The 18,512-nt window shown below is 46.5% G+C and overlaps 1 protein-coding gene across 1 annotated transcript in view; it reads left to right on the top strand.

Annotated features, from left to right (window-relative positions):
• Positions 1-18,512, top strand: part of LTB4R (leukotriene B4 receptor) — a 27,978-nt gene extending 9,466 nt beyond the window's left edge. The window contains exons 2-3 of the mRNA XM_084806199.1: positions 6,757-7,055; positions 16,201-18,512. Of these exons, the coding sequence (XP_084662325.1) occupies positions 16,234-17,337 (1,104 nt within the window). The 5' untranslated portion in view covers positions 6,757-7,055; positions 16,201-16,233 and the 3' untranslated portion in view covers positions 17,338-18,512. The remainder of the gene's footprint in view (positions 1-6,756; positions 7,056-16,200) is intronic.

The following is an 18,512-nucleotide window of genomic DNA, read 5'->3' as shown; positions in this document are numbered from 1 at the left end:
CATTTTATTGGAGGAGGAGGCAGTCAATTGTCTGTTACTTAATTTGTTTGGGGTTTGTTTGTTTTTACTGTGAGAGGGGATGTGTTCTGGAATTCCATCTCAGGCACCAAAATGTATGTACATCACACACACACACACAAATAACAGATCGAAACGGAACATAAGAAGCTGCCTTATACCAAATTAGCCCACTGGTCTCTTTAGCCCAGTATTGTTGACACTGACTGGCAGCAACTCTCCAGTGTTTCAGGCAGGAATTTTTCCAGCCCTACCTGGAGATGTCGGGGACTGAGCATGATCAAGGTGCATGCAAAGCTACATGAGCTACAGCATTTCCTCACAAAACTGAAATACAGTTCTACAAAATAAATAAAAACTGAAGATTCCTTTAAGGGCTAAACTGCATGAGAGGCAGGAGATGTGTAATAGGCTGTCCCAGTGTTTTCATTTGTACCTTAAAACCAGTTGCTGGGACCTTGGACTCCAATCAGAGCCATGAATTAACTGTTTTCCCTTCACCATTTTCCTGGTCTAATTACCCCCCCCCAGCTGCTATTAGCCCTGTATTTCTCCCCACTGTGGGGCTAACAGCAGCTGGTTGGAGGATTTAGGATTGACGAAATAGCATGGCTAAAGGGTTAAACCCCACATCCCCACACCCAGTCCAGCATGGCTGCAGCAGTCTAAAGTAGAGCCCAGGATAGAAGCTTTAAGGTAACAATGAAAATGTCAGGAGATCCAGGCATGTTCTTTTGTAGCTTGCCCCTCAGGTTCCACTGTAGCTTGAAGGCAGGATAATTCACCCTGGGGTGTTGAACCTCTTTCAGCCTGAGGGCCAATTTCTTTTTCATGTAAGTCCTTGGGGGGCAGAGGCAAAAGAGGTGGGGCCAAAGCCAAAGGGGTAGGGCCTAAAACACCCCAAATACCACCATATCTTAGCATAAAGCTCTTAAAGCTTTAGGAGGCATTTCCAACTTTTAGAATGGGGGGGTGGAGTGCACATAACCTGGGAAACCACCAAACAATCAATGGTCAGGAGAAAGGGTGCATAGCAATCTGGGGAACACTAGAGGGCTGGATCGGACACCCTGGCATGCTGTATTTGCCCCCACTCCCCAACCTGAGGTTCTGTAGCTCTGTGTTAAGTGTTCTAGTTGCTGCAACAGGAAGCATTGCATCTGATAAAGTGTGCTGCAGCCCACAAAAGATTATGCTGTAATAACTTTCTTTAGGATGCCACAAAGCTTTGTTATTTTTGCTGCAACACTCGAATACAGCTGCCCCTCTGGAAAGGGGAAATGAGTCAGCCCTGAGTCAAATATTAGTTGGCAGAGCTCCCGCAAGACAACACCAGGGGGTGCTGTGTTGCAGCCAGAGAGGTGACTGGGTGTACCACAAGAATTACGTTGGGATTTCAAGGTTGGGTCATTCCGGGGACAAGGTTTCCTAATCTTCATTGTCTAAAGGCCTGTGCAACAAGAAGAATTAAATTCACATCCTGAAACAAATGGGGCGGCCTCTAAAACAACAGCAACAGAAGCTTCCCTCACAGGAGGCAGAAAAGAGACTCAAGTCAACACATCAGACTAAACACTGCTGGAGTCTTTAAGAACCGCAGAGATCAGGCCTCGTTTTGGGGCCCAGACTTGTAACATTTTGCCTACCCATACACACACACACACACACACACACACACGCCATAATGCCATCCCTTACATACAATATCATGAGTCATGAAAGAAAAGTTTCTATTTCAGTTCTGAAATTACGTTTTCTACCTTTCTCCTAATTACACAAAGGCCCACATTGGAGTTTTTCTGCCATGCCTCCCAAAATATCTAGCCCATAGAACAGTCCCTCAAAGCTTGCTGAGGATGCCTTCAAAGAGAGAACTGTCCTCCATAAAGGAGGACACGTGGCCATGCCAGCAGGTGAACAAGCAAGCAGCAACTATGCGGATTGTCCTTGGACTCTGGGTGACAGAGGAATGATGTGGGGAAGTATGGTGGTGGCATGGTACAGGGGAAGGAGACCCACCCACCAAAGGGGGCCCAAACCTCCCAGGGTCCCTTCTCACTGGTGGAGGTGAGCATGTATGAGAATTCCATTTCAGATCATAAATCATCTAGATGTGCCCTGTTTGCAGCCCTGAACATGAACAGGAGCACATATTTTGGGAATGCATTCAAAAATGTGCAGTGTTTGAAAATGTACACTTTGAAATGCACATGTTTTTTAAACATGCACATTTTCACACTCTAGTCAATGGGGGGAGGTATGCACTTTTGAAAAACGCACACATTGATGCACACTTTCCCCATTCCAACGAACTAAAAAACCGCTCTCAAACAAAAAAAGGAGTGAGCCAAGCCAGGCTTCAAAGTGAAGTTTGGGGAATTGTGGCCAGTTAGAACATCCCTGGTTCTCCCATTGCCAGGTGGAGGTGGACCCTGAAGCTCAGAGACAGCTGATTGGGGGCGATGCCTCTCAGCCCTACCAAGGTATTGAGGTTTCAGCAGCTGCCCAACTACAGCAACAACAGCCATATGAAAGGCCAATGCTATTTTGGGCTGCATTAATAGAAGCGTAGCTTCCAAATCCCGGGAAGGACTAGTTCCTCTCTACTCAGTCAGCACTGGTTAGGCCTCACCTGGAGTACTGTGTCCAGTTCTGGGGACCGCACTTTAAGAAGGATGCAGACAAGCTGGAGAGGGTTCAGAGGAGGGCAACAAAGATGATCAGGGGACTGGAAACAAAGCCCTACGAGGAGAGACCGAAAGAACTGGGCATGTTTAGCCTTGAGAAGAGAAGACTGAGGGGAGATATGATAGCACTCTTCAAGTACTTGAAAGGTTGCCACAGAGAGGAAGGCCAGATCTCTTCTCGATCATCCCAGAGTGCAGGACACGGAAGAATGGCCTCCAGTGACAGGAAGCCAGATTCCAGTTGAATGTCAGGAAATCTTCCTGACTGTTAGAGCAATACGACAATGGAACCAATGACCTAGGGAGGTGGTGGGCTCTCCCACCCTGGAGGCATTCAAGATGGCATTCAAGATAGAACTGGATGCCATCGTTGCTGCAAGGAGAGGAAGCCCTTCAGTATTGCAAGGCAGGTGGGGTCCGGCGCTCTTGCTGCTGCTGCCTTGCTGGAGCTATACCTCCACCTGGGGGGCTTCTACTCTGCCTCCTTACAGACCCAGGTCCAGCCAAGCACCACCCCACTCCCAGCTGCGACACCTGTGGGAGCTGGGGCATAAAACCTAGGCCCGGTGGGCTATTTGCGTTGCCCTTATTTTCGCCGTAGTCTACGTAAACATTTACGTAGACTACAGCGACTAAATAAGGAACGCGAATGGCGGCTCCCTATGGGGGCCGCCATTAGCATACGCGCTTTTTTTTTTTTTAAAGTCACCCGTGATAGGCTACGTGACGATTCACATAGCCTATCACGGCTGACTTTGCAGATCTAGCCATGATAGGCTACGTGAATCGTCACGTAGCCTATCAGGGGGCGTGTTTTTTTAAAAAAAAACTTTCGTGTTCGCGGCCGGGCGAGGCGGGACGCCTCCTCCCCAGCCTGAATTTCGGCCGGGGCGAGGTGGGAAGCTATTTGCGTTGCCCTTATTTTCGCCGTAGTCTACGTAAAGATTTACGTAGACTACAGCAACCAAATAAGGAACGGGAATGGCGGCTCCCTATGGGGGCCGCCATTATCCGTACGCGCTTTTTTTTTTTTTTTTTAAGTCACCCGTGATAGGCTACGTGATGATTTACGTAGCCTATCACGGCTGACTTTGCAAATCTAGCCATGATAGGCTACGTTAATCGTCACGTAGCCTATCACGGGGGCGTTTTTTTTTTTCTTTTATTGGAATGGCGGCGGCGGCAGCTGGTCGAAAGACCGGCTGCCGCTCCCGCCCCGCAGGAAGACCCGCTGAACCGCAGGCCGGACCCGCTGCCGGGAGGGACATTCGCCAAAGGTAAGTCCCGTCCCGGGGGGGGGTCGGGGGGGCGGGGGGACAGAGAATTTCTCCCTGAAACTTGTTCGGGGAGAAATTCTCCGCCAACCCTACCGAGTGGGTAAGGGGAGTGGTTAATGCCTCTCTTAGGCAAGGCAGAATTCCAGCCTGCTTGAAGGAGGCAGTGGTGAGACCTTTGTTAAAAAAAGCCCTCCCTGAACCCCACTATATTGGGTAATTATTGGCCAGTCTCCAATATTCCATTTCTGGGCAAGATATTGGAGCGCGTGGTGGCCTCCTAACTCCAGAGATTCCTGGATGAGACAGATTATCTAGATCCATTTCAATCTGGCTTCAGACCCGGTTATGCGACAGAAACAGCTTTGGTCGCCTTGGTGGATGACCTACGCCAGGAACTAGACAGGGGGAGTGTGTCCCTGTTGGTTCTGCTGGACCTCTCAGTGGCTTTCGATACCATCTACCATGATATCCTTCTGGGCCGCCTCGCTGGGATGGGACTTGGAGGCACTGTTTTACAGTGGCTCCATTCCTTCTCGGAGGGGCGGACCCAGAAGGTGGTGCTGGGGGACTCCTGTTCGACTCCCTGGCCATTGGCTTGTGGGGTCCCTCAGGGTTCTATTTTGTCCCCCATGCTATTTAACATATACATGAAACCACTGGGGGAGGTTGTCCGGAGTTTTGGGGTTCGGTATCACCAGTACGCTGATGACACCCAACTCTACTTTACTTTAATCTAATTCCAAGGAAGTTGTTGGGGTGCTGAACCGGTGTCTGTCCGCAGTAATGGACTGGATGAGGGCAAACAAATTGAAGCTTAATCCAGACAAGACAGAGGTGCTCCTGGTCAGTCGAAAGGTAGATCAGGGAATAGGAATTCAGCTTGTGCTCGATGGGGTTACACTCCCCCTGAAGACACAGGTTCGCAGCTTGGGTGTACTTCTGGATTCAGCCCTGAGCCTGGATGCCCAGATTTCAGCAGTGGTCAGGAGTGCCTTTGCACAGTTAAAGCTAGTGCACCAGCTGCGCCCATTCCTTAAGATGTCTGACTTGGCCACAGTGACACATGCCTTAGTTACATCCCGTTTGGATTACTGTAATGCGCTCTACGTAGGGCTGCCTCAGAAGAGTGTTCGGAAACTTCAGCTGGTTCAAAGAGCTGTGGCCAGACTGCTGGCTGGGGCTGGTTACAGGGAGCATACAACTCCCCTGTTAAAACAGCTTCACTGGCTCCCAGTCCATTTCCGGGCACAATTCAAAGTGCTGGTTATGTCCTATAAAGCCCTATAAAGCTTGGGTCCAGGTTATCTGAAAGGCCGTATTCTCCCTTATAAGCCTACTCGTGCCCTGAGATCTTCAGGGGAAGCCCTTCTCGCCATCATCACAGGCACGCCTGGTGGGAACACAGGAGAGGGCCTTCTCGGTGGCTGCCCCAAAGCTCTGGAACTCCCTTCCCAGGGAGGCGAGAGTGGCACCCTCCTTGATATGTTTTCGCAGGCATGCAAAAAAATTTTTGTTCCAGCAGGCCTTTGGGGATAACTAGTCTGGACCTGGGAAAATGCGACATATGGATACCAATTTTGTTGTTCTGGTTGTCTTTTAATGTTTTAATATCTTTACAATTTTAATATTGATGATTGAATTATATTTTTAACTTTTATACAGTTGTATTTATATTTCTATTTATAGGTTTTAATTGTATCAGTTTTAACGTTGTAAGGCCGGCTTAAGTCCCAGTATTGGGAAAAAGGCGGGATATAAATAATAACAATAACAATAATAATAATAATAAAAGATAGGGCTGGATGGCCATCTGTCAGGGATGCTCTGACTTGGATTCCTGCATTGAGCAGGGGGTTGGACTCAATGGTCTTGTAGGCCCCTTCCAACCCTACTATTCTATGGTTCTATGATTGTATTAGGGATGTACGAAAGTCACTTACCTGAACCCGAAAGTTGATTCGTGGTGGGGGGGAGGTGCTCCATCCCTCCCCCCGAAATTCTGGCCGGGGGGGAGGCGCCCCGTCCCTCCGGCCGCGAATCCTGTCCTGCCGGGACGCAAATGGCGGCAGCTGTAGCCACCGCCGTTTGCATCCCTGCAGTCAGCCATGATAGGCTACATAAATGTTTACGTAGCCTATCACGGCTGAGTAAAAATAAACAAAACCGCGCGTACGCAAATGGCGGCGCCCATGGGCACCACCATTTGCGTACGCGTGGTTTTGTTTTTTTCACTCAGCCGTGATAGGCTACGTAAACATTTACGTAGCCTATCACGGTGTTTTTTAAAAATCTAGCCGTGATAGGCTACGTAAATCTTTACGTAGCCTATCAGGTTGTTGTTGTTTTTTTAACTTGGAAATGGCAGTGGCGGCAGCCGGTCGGAAGACCGGCCGCCGCAGCCGCCGAACTGCCGCTGAACCACCACTGGAGCCGCCGCCGCGACATTCGCACGAGGTAAGTCCCGTCCCGGGGGGGCGGTGGGGCAGGGGGGCAGACCGTTTCTCCACCAATTTCGGGGGGCCAAATGCACTGGCATTCAGCCTCCCCGAGATTCGTGGAGAAATTCTCTGACATCCCTAGATTCTATAAGCAGAACATCATGAAAATAAAAGAATTGAAAGCAGTGCAGATTGCAGTCTGAAGCAATGGACCGGGCAGCTTTCAGTTGAGAAGATATATGGACAGGAGTGAAGGCAGGAGAAGCAGAACTTACTTCTGTTGCAAAAACAAAACCAACCAACCAACCAAAAACCTGCATGTGTTCCTGTTTCCAGGTAAATCTGTACCTTCACAGCTTCACACTTCTACCCAGTTGCTATTCCCTTCTGCAAGACTGTGTCTACTGTCACTTGCTCAACTATTCTGAAATTTGCACTCATTTCCTGTTGGAGCTCCGTGGAAGACACTAAGCAAAAAAGAAGAAGAGAGAAACAAACAACAAGAAACAAATAAAACCACTTCCAACCGAACCAGCTCCTTAAGGGGTGGTGTGAATATAGGAACGAGAAAAGCCTCGAGGCACAGACAGCTGGAGAGGTCAACACGAGATAAGGAGTTTGGGAAGCCAAACGAGGTAAGTGAGTGACTGGACGTCTTTACTGCCCCATGGTAATGAGGTCGTAGGACTGTGTTGGCAGGGTGGGTCACACTCCAGATCTCTGACTGATGGGAAAGCACAGAGTATAATACAGAGGAGGCGGTCCTCAAAGGGTTTGGTGTATGTCACCCAGGTCCACTAGGAATTTTTAAATCACAGGGCTTAGTTCTGGAAGATGTAAAGCAATATCATGGAAGAGATTGCCTCTGAGCATAGGCAGAACATATATTATTATTCTATTATTAATTCATGCTTGCATTTGGGATTTCACCCTTTCTCCAAGGAGCTCAGGGGAGTGTGCAAAATTCTCCTCCCCTTCCCATTTTATGCTCACTGTGAGGTAGGTTAGCCTGAGGCATAGATATGGACCCAAGATTGCCCAGTGACTATCATGGTTCAGGGCATATTTGGCTACCACCAAAATCTACCACGTCTTTGTCACTGAGGCTCCACAGCCTAATTTATAGCACTGGGATTTTGAGGGAAAATGTCCAAATGTGGATCAGTTGCTTTAAAAGGTTCTAGACTCCAGGCTTCACCTTTAACCTCATCTCGCAACATGGGACCCATTTTAAATTTTTTATATTAGATTTGTTGAATATAGTATAGGCTTCTTCTTTTTTTTAAGTCTAGCTAAGAGCTGAGCCAAAGTTACTCAAAAGACCTTTCAATGAGAAATGTTGAAGATTTTCCCTTTTCTCACACATCCACTCCCAGAAAAAGAAGGTCAACTGGCATTTTTTTCTCCAAATATTCTTTAAACATGTGTGTGGGGGGGGGGGGGGCTGCTGTACATTGACCAAGAATGACAGTAGGCTTGAGGCATTTTCTAGGATGCACAATGGCGGCCAGGCTATACATATTTCCAGCAGCAGAAAGAAAAAAAAACTTAAGAAGAAAAGAAATAAGTTGTACTACACCCACTACTAATGTTGAGCCCCCCTGAACAAAATTCAATTAAATTACATAAAATGGTTCCCCACAGTTTCTTCACCCACAAATAAGGTTGCAAATTCTGAAAGTCTGTTTGTACGTCAGCTCCAAAATCTAATCTGTTTTTCACACAGCTGTCACCCAGTTAAGGAAATCTGAGTAAGCAAATTATCTAAGTTTTTTAGTGGTTTAATCAGCCCATTATATCTGCACAAATATTCATGTGTGTGAGAGAGAAATATTGCCTTTGCTTTAAGTTGTATCACAGAAGGCATCATCTTACAAGGATAAATTTTCTTCTCTCTCATGCTGTGTTGAATGCCTCTTTGAATTTGGCACTTGCTATTTTAACTCTTACATTAGAATGAAATTAAAAATAGTAAACTGCTGCTCAGTTTAATTGGGGGGGACCTTCTTATTCAACCAGAAAAAGTGTTAAATTGCATTTTCAAACAAATTAATTAAGAGGTTTTCTACACGAGGTTGTTAATCCTCTGTATCTGCTTTTGGTTTCATCGCAGAACTGAGATCCCAGCACTACATGAAGGGCATTTCTTTTCCTGCTTTGCCACTACATAACCTCTAGGTGGCACTGTGGTATAGTAGAATAGCACAATTATACATGTGGAAAATGCTTTTTTTCTGCTTTCACAAATAATAGAAACTGGAAGGGTCACAATGTCATCTAAAGAACCCATAAACAACCATGTGATGAGTGCATGATAAATGCCTTGTGTAGAAAAAACACTAAAAATTGCAGCTCTAATTTTTACCTATATTATGGTTGCAGTCGTATGCACACTTACCTGGGAGTAAGCCCCAGTGAATGCAGTGGGAGTCACGTATGAATGAATGTGCATAGGGTGGTTTTGCTCCTCACTGGCTCTCTTGTTGAATTGCCACACTGGCTCTCTTGTTGAATTGTTGAAACACCACACTGGCTCTCTTGTTGAATTGCTGTTACCATCAAGACCTATTTCCTAATGTTAAACTGAAATCTACCTTCCTGTGACTTGAGCTCATTAGATCTAGTGTTGCTCTCTGAAATAGCAGAGAGCAATTCTTCACTCTCTTGTACATGACAACCCTTCAAGTAATTTTTGTTGGTTCAATTGTTTGATTGTTTATTTGTTTGTTTGTTTGTTTGTTTTTATTGTTGCATTTATAACCCGCCTTTTTTCCTCTTGCAAGGAACCCAAGGCAGCTAATATGGATATTTGGATATTTATAAACTGCCATCCACCAAAAAATATCAGGATGGTGAGCTATACCCACACACGCATGCACACGCACGCACATATATATACATATATAGGCCATGCACCCACAAAATGCAATAAAACAACAAAATATATTCATAGAATGGCATTCAAAGCCAGCAAAAATACAACAGAGAAGACCACCCAGCTTTAAATGCCCAGACAAACAACAAAGTTTTGACCCAGTGCCTAAATGTGAGGATGGTGCCACATGTATCTCTATGGGGAGCGTACCCCTATTTGATGGTACCCCTCCGTCCCTCCTCAGTCTTCTCTTCCTTGGACTAGACATACCCAGTTCCTTTGATCTGTCCTCATAGGACTTGTTTTCCATACTCCCGACTCCCTTTAAGAATATAAGAACATAAGAAGAGCCATGCTAGATCAGACTAAGGGTCCATCTAGTCCAGCATTCTTTTCCCACAGCAGTGGCCACCTAGCTGCCCACGAGAAACCCACAAGCAGGGCATGAACACAACAGCACCCTCCCACCCATGTTCCCCAGCAACTGGTATACATAGGCTCACTGCCTCTGGTACTGAAGGTAGCACATAGCCATCAGGATGAGTAGCCATTGATAGCCTTCTCCTGCTTGAATTTGTCTAGTCCCCCTTTAAAGCCATCCAAATCTTTGTCCCCCTCCTCCTCTGAACCTGTTCGAATTTGTGTGATGCCCAGAACTGGACACAATAACTCTCTGTATTTATCTATTCTTTTTGGTTTTCTCTCTGATCCTAATTCCCCCCTCTAATTCTCTTTTTCTTCATTCTTTCCTTCCAGAGCAGCCCACCTTCGACAAGGGTCACAGTCTACTTGTGGGCTGCTCACATGGAGGCTAATGCCTAGAAAGGATTTTGTGCTCACAGGGCTGAATCCCTGTTAGGAGTGGATGAATTTGTCAGTTTTGGTTTGTCATTTACCCTGATCTTAAATTTGGTTCATCATGAATGTTGAGAATTTCTATGAAAGTTTGCATGAAAATTCATAAGTGCTTTTGTGCAGATTTCTCCTGATACATGTATTTGTGCACGTTTTTCCTTAATATACACATTGTTTGCAAGCAGGTTTCCTACTATAATGCATTTTTTAACACGTCTTTCCCTAATATACACATTTGTGTATGCATTGTTTGATTGAAGAACTCCACTGCAAACTTCGGAGAAGTGCAAATTTTGAAGGCAACTGTGTTTTGCTTTGCATAGTGGTTCAAAAATGTAAAATTAGGATAATTCTCATTAAATTGCAAACTGAACACATTTTTCACCATCCCGAATTCCTTTATTCCTTAATTTTGACATTACATGGTCCAGTCCCCATTCTGAGCAGCTGAAATTAGAGAAGTTGCCATTAGTCTACAGATGATTATTTCTTTTCTTCTTCTTTTTTAACCTCAAGGCCAAACTACCCTTCTATTTAACTTGAACTATTTTAAAACTGAAAAGCACCCTCTGTCTGCTACAGTTTAGAGCAGGGAGGAGGTGCTCTTTACTCCTTTCTCAGCTAACCATTATTTCCTCTTAACATCACCCCCCTCAAGGTACTCAATATTCTTCTCAAGATTATCTTACCCAACACCTCAGGAATTATAAATGGTTATCTACCTTTTCCTCATGGCTTTGAGAGAGACACTAATAGAGATGGGTGAGAATCTGGTGTGGTTTGGATTTTTTTATAAGAACTTTTATTTATTTATTTATTATTATTATTAAATTTATTAATCGCCCATCTGGCTGGTCACCCAGCCACTCTGGGCAATGTACAGCATACAATAAAACAGTTTAAAACAATAAAATTCTACAATAAAAACATTTTCTAAAATACCCTAACCCACCCCAAATGCCTGCCTGAACAACCACATTTTTAATGCATGACGGAAGCTCATTAAAGACGGGACATGACGGAGTTCCCTAGGGAGGGAGTTCCACAGAGTGGGGGCCACCACAGAAAAGGCCCTCTCCCTCGTCCCCACCAGTCTAGCTGTCCTGGCTGATGGGACAGAGAGAAGGCCATCCGAGGCTGATCTTGTTAAGCGGCCTGTCTGGTGTTGCTGGAGGCACTCCTTAAGACAGGCTGGGCCTGAACCATATAGGGTTCTAAAGGTCAAAACCAACACCTTGAATTTGGCCTGGAAAACAACTGGTAACCAGTGCAACTCCTTCAGCACTGGAGCGATGTGATCTCACCAGTGGCTGCCTTTAAACAGGTGAGCCGCCGCATTCTATACCAGCTGCAGCTTCCGAACCGTCTTCAAGGGTAACCCCATGTAGAGCGCATTACAGTAGTCTAAACAAGAGGAGACCATTCTTCATTCTTTCCTTCCAGAGTTCCAAAACTTACCAAATTTTGCAAATGTCTCCATAAATGGGATGAAAAAAACTTGGTTTTTTTTAAAATGGATGTGAGAGACAGCAAAACTGTCAGATTCAGCCTTCCATCATGGTCCATTTATTTGAATTTTGCTGTTCCATGGTATAAAGCAGCTTATTGCATCATCCCCCCAAACCACCCCCACAATAAAATATGGCAACATTTGCAAATAATTGTCTATCTGATACAAGTCAGGCAAAGGGCTTCAAATACTTAGTCTGGGTTTGAAGCCCTGTGTATTCAGCCATTTTGGAGGCACTGAATTAGTCCCCCTATCTGCCATCTCTTTTTTCTGACAGGCTCCACATCTTTAACCAGTAAATGGCAGCCACGTAGAACGTGGTCCTTTGTGTACTAAGAATAGCTGTATCTACTGAATTTGGCTGGTGCAGGTGGGAGGGAATTTCATACAGTTCATTGTTTGATGAGAACTCACCAAAATTTGCAAATGTGTTCATTAGCAGGATGGAAAGAATTAGAGCGTAAAAAAATATTGAATGTGGGATAAATTCGTCCATTCCTAGATAGTGGCTGTAGGACTTAGGCTTAAATAGCCCCAACTAACCCTCAGTCCTCTGCTTTGGATTAAAGCTTTTAGAGGCTGCTTTTGATTAAAAACATTAATAATAATGCCAGAAGATATTTACAAAGAACTGGCTGGCTCAATATTATTGCAACATTGTTCCTCCTCCCACTCCCACCCCCACATTTTCATGTATTTGAGCAAATTACTTGATTTCTTATTTATTTGTTTGTTTGTCTAAAATATTTTTATCCCACTTCTCAGCAAAAATGGCTCCCAGAGCAGCCTACAAACTATCAGTTAAACAAAACAGTCCCTGCCTGTAGGCTTACAATATAAAATATAATGCAATATAAAAAGGCATGCAAGGAAAAAGGGATAGGAAGGGAAGTGGCAAATGAGAGATGGCAGAGTTTAAGCATGCCTGAAACTTTTGCCCTCCTCTCTGCAAGCCCATGTATGTAACCCTAGATGTGCTAGGGTGTGTGTGTGTGGGGGGGTGTGATTCTGCAATGGCAATAACGAAGGCAATCTGCACATGCTTTGGGGTGTTCTTGTTGTCATAGGTTCCCGTGCAGGGCCTGCTTGAAAGTAGGGTACTGGGCACGAAGACCGGGTTCCATTTAAGCTTTGATGGGAATGAGTGGGACTGCCCGGAATTTCTGTTTGCACGAAAAAGCTGCAGATGCATAGGAAACATCGAGCTGAACTCTCCCCGTGCTTTGAAGAGAGGGCAATGGATGTGATAAAAACCACAGAACATGATGTGCCCTATCACCACGTAATCGAGGTGACCCACATAACACCCTTTCCCTGCCAGCCCTGCGCAAAGCTAGGGAAAACCCTTGGCTCATAAAGTTGACCAGGTGGATCATAGGGGCAGCACATCGGGCAGTGCATCCCATTCACATTGACCCTGGATTTGAATCCAGGCATAAGTACAGGTGGTGTTCATCCCCCACCACCTACATTATGTCATGGAACATATAGAAGCACCCTTATCTGATAAACCTTACGTGTGCGGGGGAACAGATGTACTGTAGGCAGAAAGCCACACTATAGTCCAAAGTCGTCAGATGTGATGTGAACATCCCTTTGTCTCCATTGTGCAGGGCAAATGAAAAAAGAAAAAATCTTGCTCTCCCCTCTGAGCAGAAACTTTTCATCTGAAGCCCCTTGGTAGATTTTGAAGGCATGCGCAATCCCTGCACGGTCACATCAACATACACTTCCCTTGTTTCTCCATTACTCGATAGTTGCCCCATAGTTTGCGTAAGAACTGCACGGACGTTGCTGCATGGGTGTAAAAGAACTAGAAGTCTCTGTGCATTTAGCTCAAGGAATCATCAGAAGCCGGTCTTGATTTGGGGAAACGTCAATTGTCGTATAGAATCATAGAATAGTAGGGTACCAAGGGGCCCACAAGACCATCGAGTCCAACCCCCTGCTCAATGCAGGAATCCAAGTCAGAGCATCCCTGACAGATGGCTGTCCAGCCTCGTCTTGAATGCCTCCAGTGTGGGAGAGCCCACCTCCTCCCTAGGGAATTGGTTCCATCCTCTTTGGTGGACAGGGGATCCTGGGCTTTTTTTGCCCTGTATGGTCAGCCAAGAGGGGGTGATTGCAGTTGTAGTCCAAAACATCTGGAGGGCACCTGTTTCGGGAGGCTATGGTAGGATTTAATATTTGTTATGTAGCAGGAATTGAAGCCTACCTTTTAACCAGGAGCTGAAGGTGAATCTGTTCTAATTGCTCAAGATGTTCATTGAGCCACATCCAACTGAAACCCAAAAGGGGCCCTTGGGAAACAGTTTTGCCTAACTAAAGGACTAACATCTGAATACTCCAAAATTCCAAAATTTCTGGAAGATGTACTGCACAAGTACACATTCTGACATCTGGCACAAAAGTTGTCCCCATAAGTAGGTCAGCATTCATTCCTCCCCCCACCGCCTCAGCCGGCATCAGCATCTGTGGCTCGCACATACTGACAGGGCCCACTGCTAGGGATGTCAGAGAATTCCGCCACGGATCTCGGTGAGGCTGAATGCCAGTGCATTTGGCCCCCCGAAATCTGTGGTGGAACAAAGCCCCCGCCCCACCCCCCCAACCCACAAAAGGTATGCGAAACGGGGCACTTACCTGCCGCCGTCCGTGCTGACTTGCGAATGGCGGCCGCCCTGTGGCTGCCATTCACTTCTTCATCATAGACGTGATAGGCTATGTAAATACTTACATAGCCTATCACGACTAACACAGGGACACCTTTTGCATCCCTGCAGAGGCCATGATAGGCTACGTAAGTATTTACGTAGCCTATCACGGCAAGCTAAAAAAAACAACAACAGCGTATGCAAATGGCGGCAGCTACGGCATCCGCCATTTGCGCTCCCTTTTTTCGCTGTTTTAGCCTACGTAAATATTTACGTAAGCTATTACGGCAAAAAAAAGGGGAACACAAATAGCATAGTGGGCGCTATTTGCGTTCCCCTTTTTTTTCGCCGTAATAGCTTACGTAAATATTTATGTAGGCTAAAACAGCAAAAAAAAGGGAACGCAAATGGCGGACGCCATAGCCGCCATTTGCGTACGCTGTTTTTTTTTTCTTGCAGGCTGCCCAGCGGCCAGATGTCCAGCTGGGGGCAGCCCTGGCCAGCGGCTCTGCACAATTAGGGATGTCAGAGAATTCCGCCACGGATCTCGGTGAGGCCGAATGCCAGTGCATTCGGCCCTCCGAAATCTGTGGCGGAATGGCCTGTCACCACCACCCCGCAGATCCCCCCCGGGATGAGACTTACCTGGGGCGGATATTCCGGGCGGCGGCAGTGGCAGCAGTGGCTGGTCTTCCGACTGGCTGCTGCTGCCGCCATTTGCAGTCTTGTCAGGGTTTTTTTTTTTACAAGACATGATAGGCTATGTAAAGACTTACGTAGCCTATCACATCTGGCTTTAAAAAAAAAAAACATGTACGCAAATGGCGGCGGCTATGGCCACCGCCATTTGCGTTCCTTATTTTTGGCTGTCTTAGTGTACGTAAATATTTACGTAGACTAAGACGGCGAAAATAAGGGGAATGCAAATAGCGTAGCGGACGCTATTTGCGTTCCCCCTTATTTTCACTGTCTTAGTCTATGTAGGGTTTTTTTTAAAGCCAGACGTGATAGGCTACATAAGTCTTTACATAGCCTATCATGGCTGACTACAGGGACGCAAACGGCAGCGGCTATGGCCACCGCCATTTGCGTCCCTGCTAGCCAGCAGCCGGATGTCCGGCTGCTGGCGGAGCTGGCTGGCGGCTCCGCGGAATCCCCGCAGAGCGGAGCCAGCCAGCAAGGATTCTGGGGGGAGGGATGAAGCACCTCCCCCACCCCAGCGGAACCCAGCGGAGCCAGGTAAGGGGACTTTCGTACATCCCTATGCACAATCTCCGCGGAGCGGAGCCGGCCGGGTTAGGATTTCGGGGGGAGGTGCGGAGTGCCTCCCCCCCACCACGAATCACCCCGTCGAAAAGGTAAATGACTTTTGTACATCCCTACCCACTGCTGCCTGTGCCGCCCCCTCTATTTTTTCTACTCCTTGCTCTGCCCCCTCTACTTTTTGCTACTGCCCTGGTAGTCAGAGAAACACTGTCCCACACAGAGAAACTCTGTCCCACACAGGGACAGAGAGAAAACCAAAACCACAGAAGTGTGTAAGCAAAGTCTAATGAAGGATTCAAATTTGGGGCAGGAGAGAGAATAAGTCTAGATGCCAAAATTGGGGATGGGAAGGAACCTTGCTGGTTCTCTTTGGGTTGTTCTTACTTCCTCCTAGAAAGCTCATTTCCTTAATTCACCCGGAATCATGTGCCCTGCAGGCATCTTTCAAGAGCATATCCTCTCTCTTCTTTTGTGATGGATTACGGTTGTCTTTGCCTAGGACTGAATGCCAAAGTGCCATTTGACAAGTTACAGCCTTGAGAATGTTACGGTAGAGGGGATGGATCGAATGCACAGAGCCCTGTTGATGTTGGTTTCTCTCTTCTTTTTTCCCTGCACAGTCCCGCCTCCACCTGCCGACGTCCAACGGGATCATGAATTCTTCCAACGAAGCCCAGAACGTCACATATCCTGCAATGGCACTGCCCCCCCTGCCGGGGGCGCCGATAGGCATAGCCATCCTCTTGCTTGCCTTCTTTCTAGGTTTCCCTGGCAACGTCTTCGTCGTGTGGAGTGCAGGCTGCCGTGTCCGTAAGCGGACAGTCACCTGCCTCCTCATCCTTCACTTGGCCATTGCTGACTTGGCCGTGCTGCTCACGGCACCCATATACGTGCGGTTCCTAAGCTCAGGGAAATGGGAAACGGGTGATGGCATCTGCCGAGCCTGCAATTACATCTGTGGGGTCAGCATGTACTCCAGTGTCTTCCTCATTGCCCTCATGAGCCTGGATCGCTGCTTGGCTGTCTCCAGGCCTTTTGTCTCACAGAAGATCCGCACCAGAAGTACCATACGGCTGTTGGTGTTTGTTATTTGGGTGGTTGGCATCCTCTTAGCCATTCCCATACTCGTCTACCGAAAGGTGGAAAATATTAATGGGAGGCCTATTTGTAAGCGCGACCCCACCACACCCAAAGACGTGATCTTCCATAATCTCTTTGAAACCATCACTGGATTTGTGCTGCCTTTCATCGCTATACTCTACAGCTACGGGACCATTAGCCAACGGCTAAAGGAGACACGTTTCCGCCGGAAGCGCCGGACCAGCCGGCTCATCAGCCTCATTGTGATAGCCTTTGCTATTTTTTGGCTTCCTTACCACGTGGTCAACATTTTGGACGTGGCTGCTGAGTGGAGCAGCTCCGTAAAAATAAGAAAAGCAGCAGCTATGGCTAGGCCTATTTTGGTTACTCTTGCCTTCTTCAGCAGCAGCGTCAACCCCATCCTTTATGCCTTCAGTGGTGGCTCCTTTATCCGGTCAGCTGGTTTAGGCTTTATGGCCAAACTCTTTGAAGGAACAGCCTCAGAAATGTCCAGTGGCAAGCTTGGCACCATCCGGGAACTTCAACGACATGGAGAAGCCAAGGCTGCATCCTTAAATAATGGGAGTCCTGAGTTCTTGACCACGTCTACTAACCCAACAGATGGTGCATCAGGTCAAGAAAAAGGAGATGCTTCTAAGCCTCTCAAGTCAACTTGAAAGCCCCTACTGTATAGCAGTAGTATGGATTTTGTACACTTACGATTTCATTGTGGTTTCATACTGTGTGGTAAAATGGTCTCCTTCTACATATCCTCTTCACTTACTCCTTATCTGCGATAGGCAACTTCCATTCTCTGTATTTTCCAACAAGGTCAGAACATTTGGCTTGGAACTTGGGAAGCTCTACTGTCAAGCTCTTTGGTCAGCCTTGTACAAAACATTTATCTTCAGGTGGTTTGCAAGAATTGTTGCAAAACCCTGCAAATGAGAACCATAACTCCCTCGCTGATGATTCAGAATCAACATTTAGTGACCATAGCTAGTTTAAATCAAAAGGAGCACTAGATGCTGAATCATGTCAGCCACTGGGCACTGTTTGGTTGAAAGACAAGGTCTACATGTAACAGAGAAGAGGGCATGAGCATGTACAGAGTCTCATTCCCTCACTGTCCCCACCTACAAGTCTAAGATTAGGGCAGGGATCATCAGGCATATCTTCTAGACCCAGAGTCCTGGCCTCTCCTTCCTTAGTGGAGGTTTGTATGTGGCCTCTCCACTGACTTAGTGGAGGTTTGTATGTGGTTTTTTGAGGTTTTGGTCCTGTTTTGTTTTTTTAAAACCCTGCTTCTGCAAAAATGCTTGAAAAGCCCAAATAGTTTTCAGGGGAGACAAAGTGGGCAATTTGCATCAGAGAAGGGAGCAAAGAGGGTCCTTAATGCTTCACTTCCCATTCACTCCCCCCCCCCCTTAAGCTCCCTTCTCAACTATCCTTTGGCTTTGCTGGTATTCCAGACCTCTTTTATTTACCGAAGAGAAGACTTTCATTGCTTTTAGTATCAACTGCTGCTGACCTCATAAGCACAGGTAGTCTAGAACCCCCCGGGGTAAAAGAAAGTTGTGGGAGTTTAGGGAGGTTGCAAAGACTGACAAGGGGAAGTTTAAAACCCTCTTCTCTCCTATCTCTTTCAGTACAATTGCTTTGTTCATTAGGTGTTTGGCAAACAAGAAGGGTTCGTCAAGGACTCAGTACATTTCTCTGCAGTGTAAAATATAGTTTTCCCCTTTGTGGGTGGATAAGTCTAGCGAAGGGTTTTTTTGTTTGTTTGTTTTTAATCTATATTACTCATGCCCAGTACAGCTTCCATTTCAATAAAAAAAAATATTATATGTAA

The sequence above is a fragment of the Heloderma suspectum genome, chromosome 6 (assembly GCF_057233095.1).
Source record: "Heloderma suspectum isolate Gila_16-S chromosome 6, 16-S_ref, whole genome shotgun sequence".
In the NCBI taxonomy this organism is placed as follows: Eukaryota; Metazoa; Chordata; class Lepidosauria; order Squamata; family Helodermatidae; genus Heloderma; species Heloderma suspectum.
This window is presented reverse-complemented; position numbering and strand designations above follow the sequence as displayed.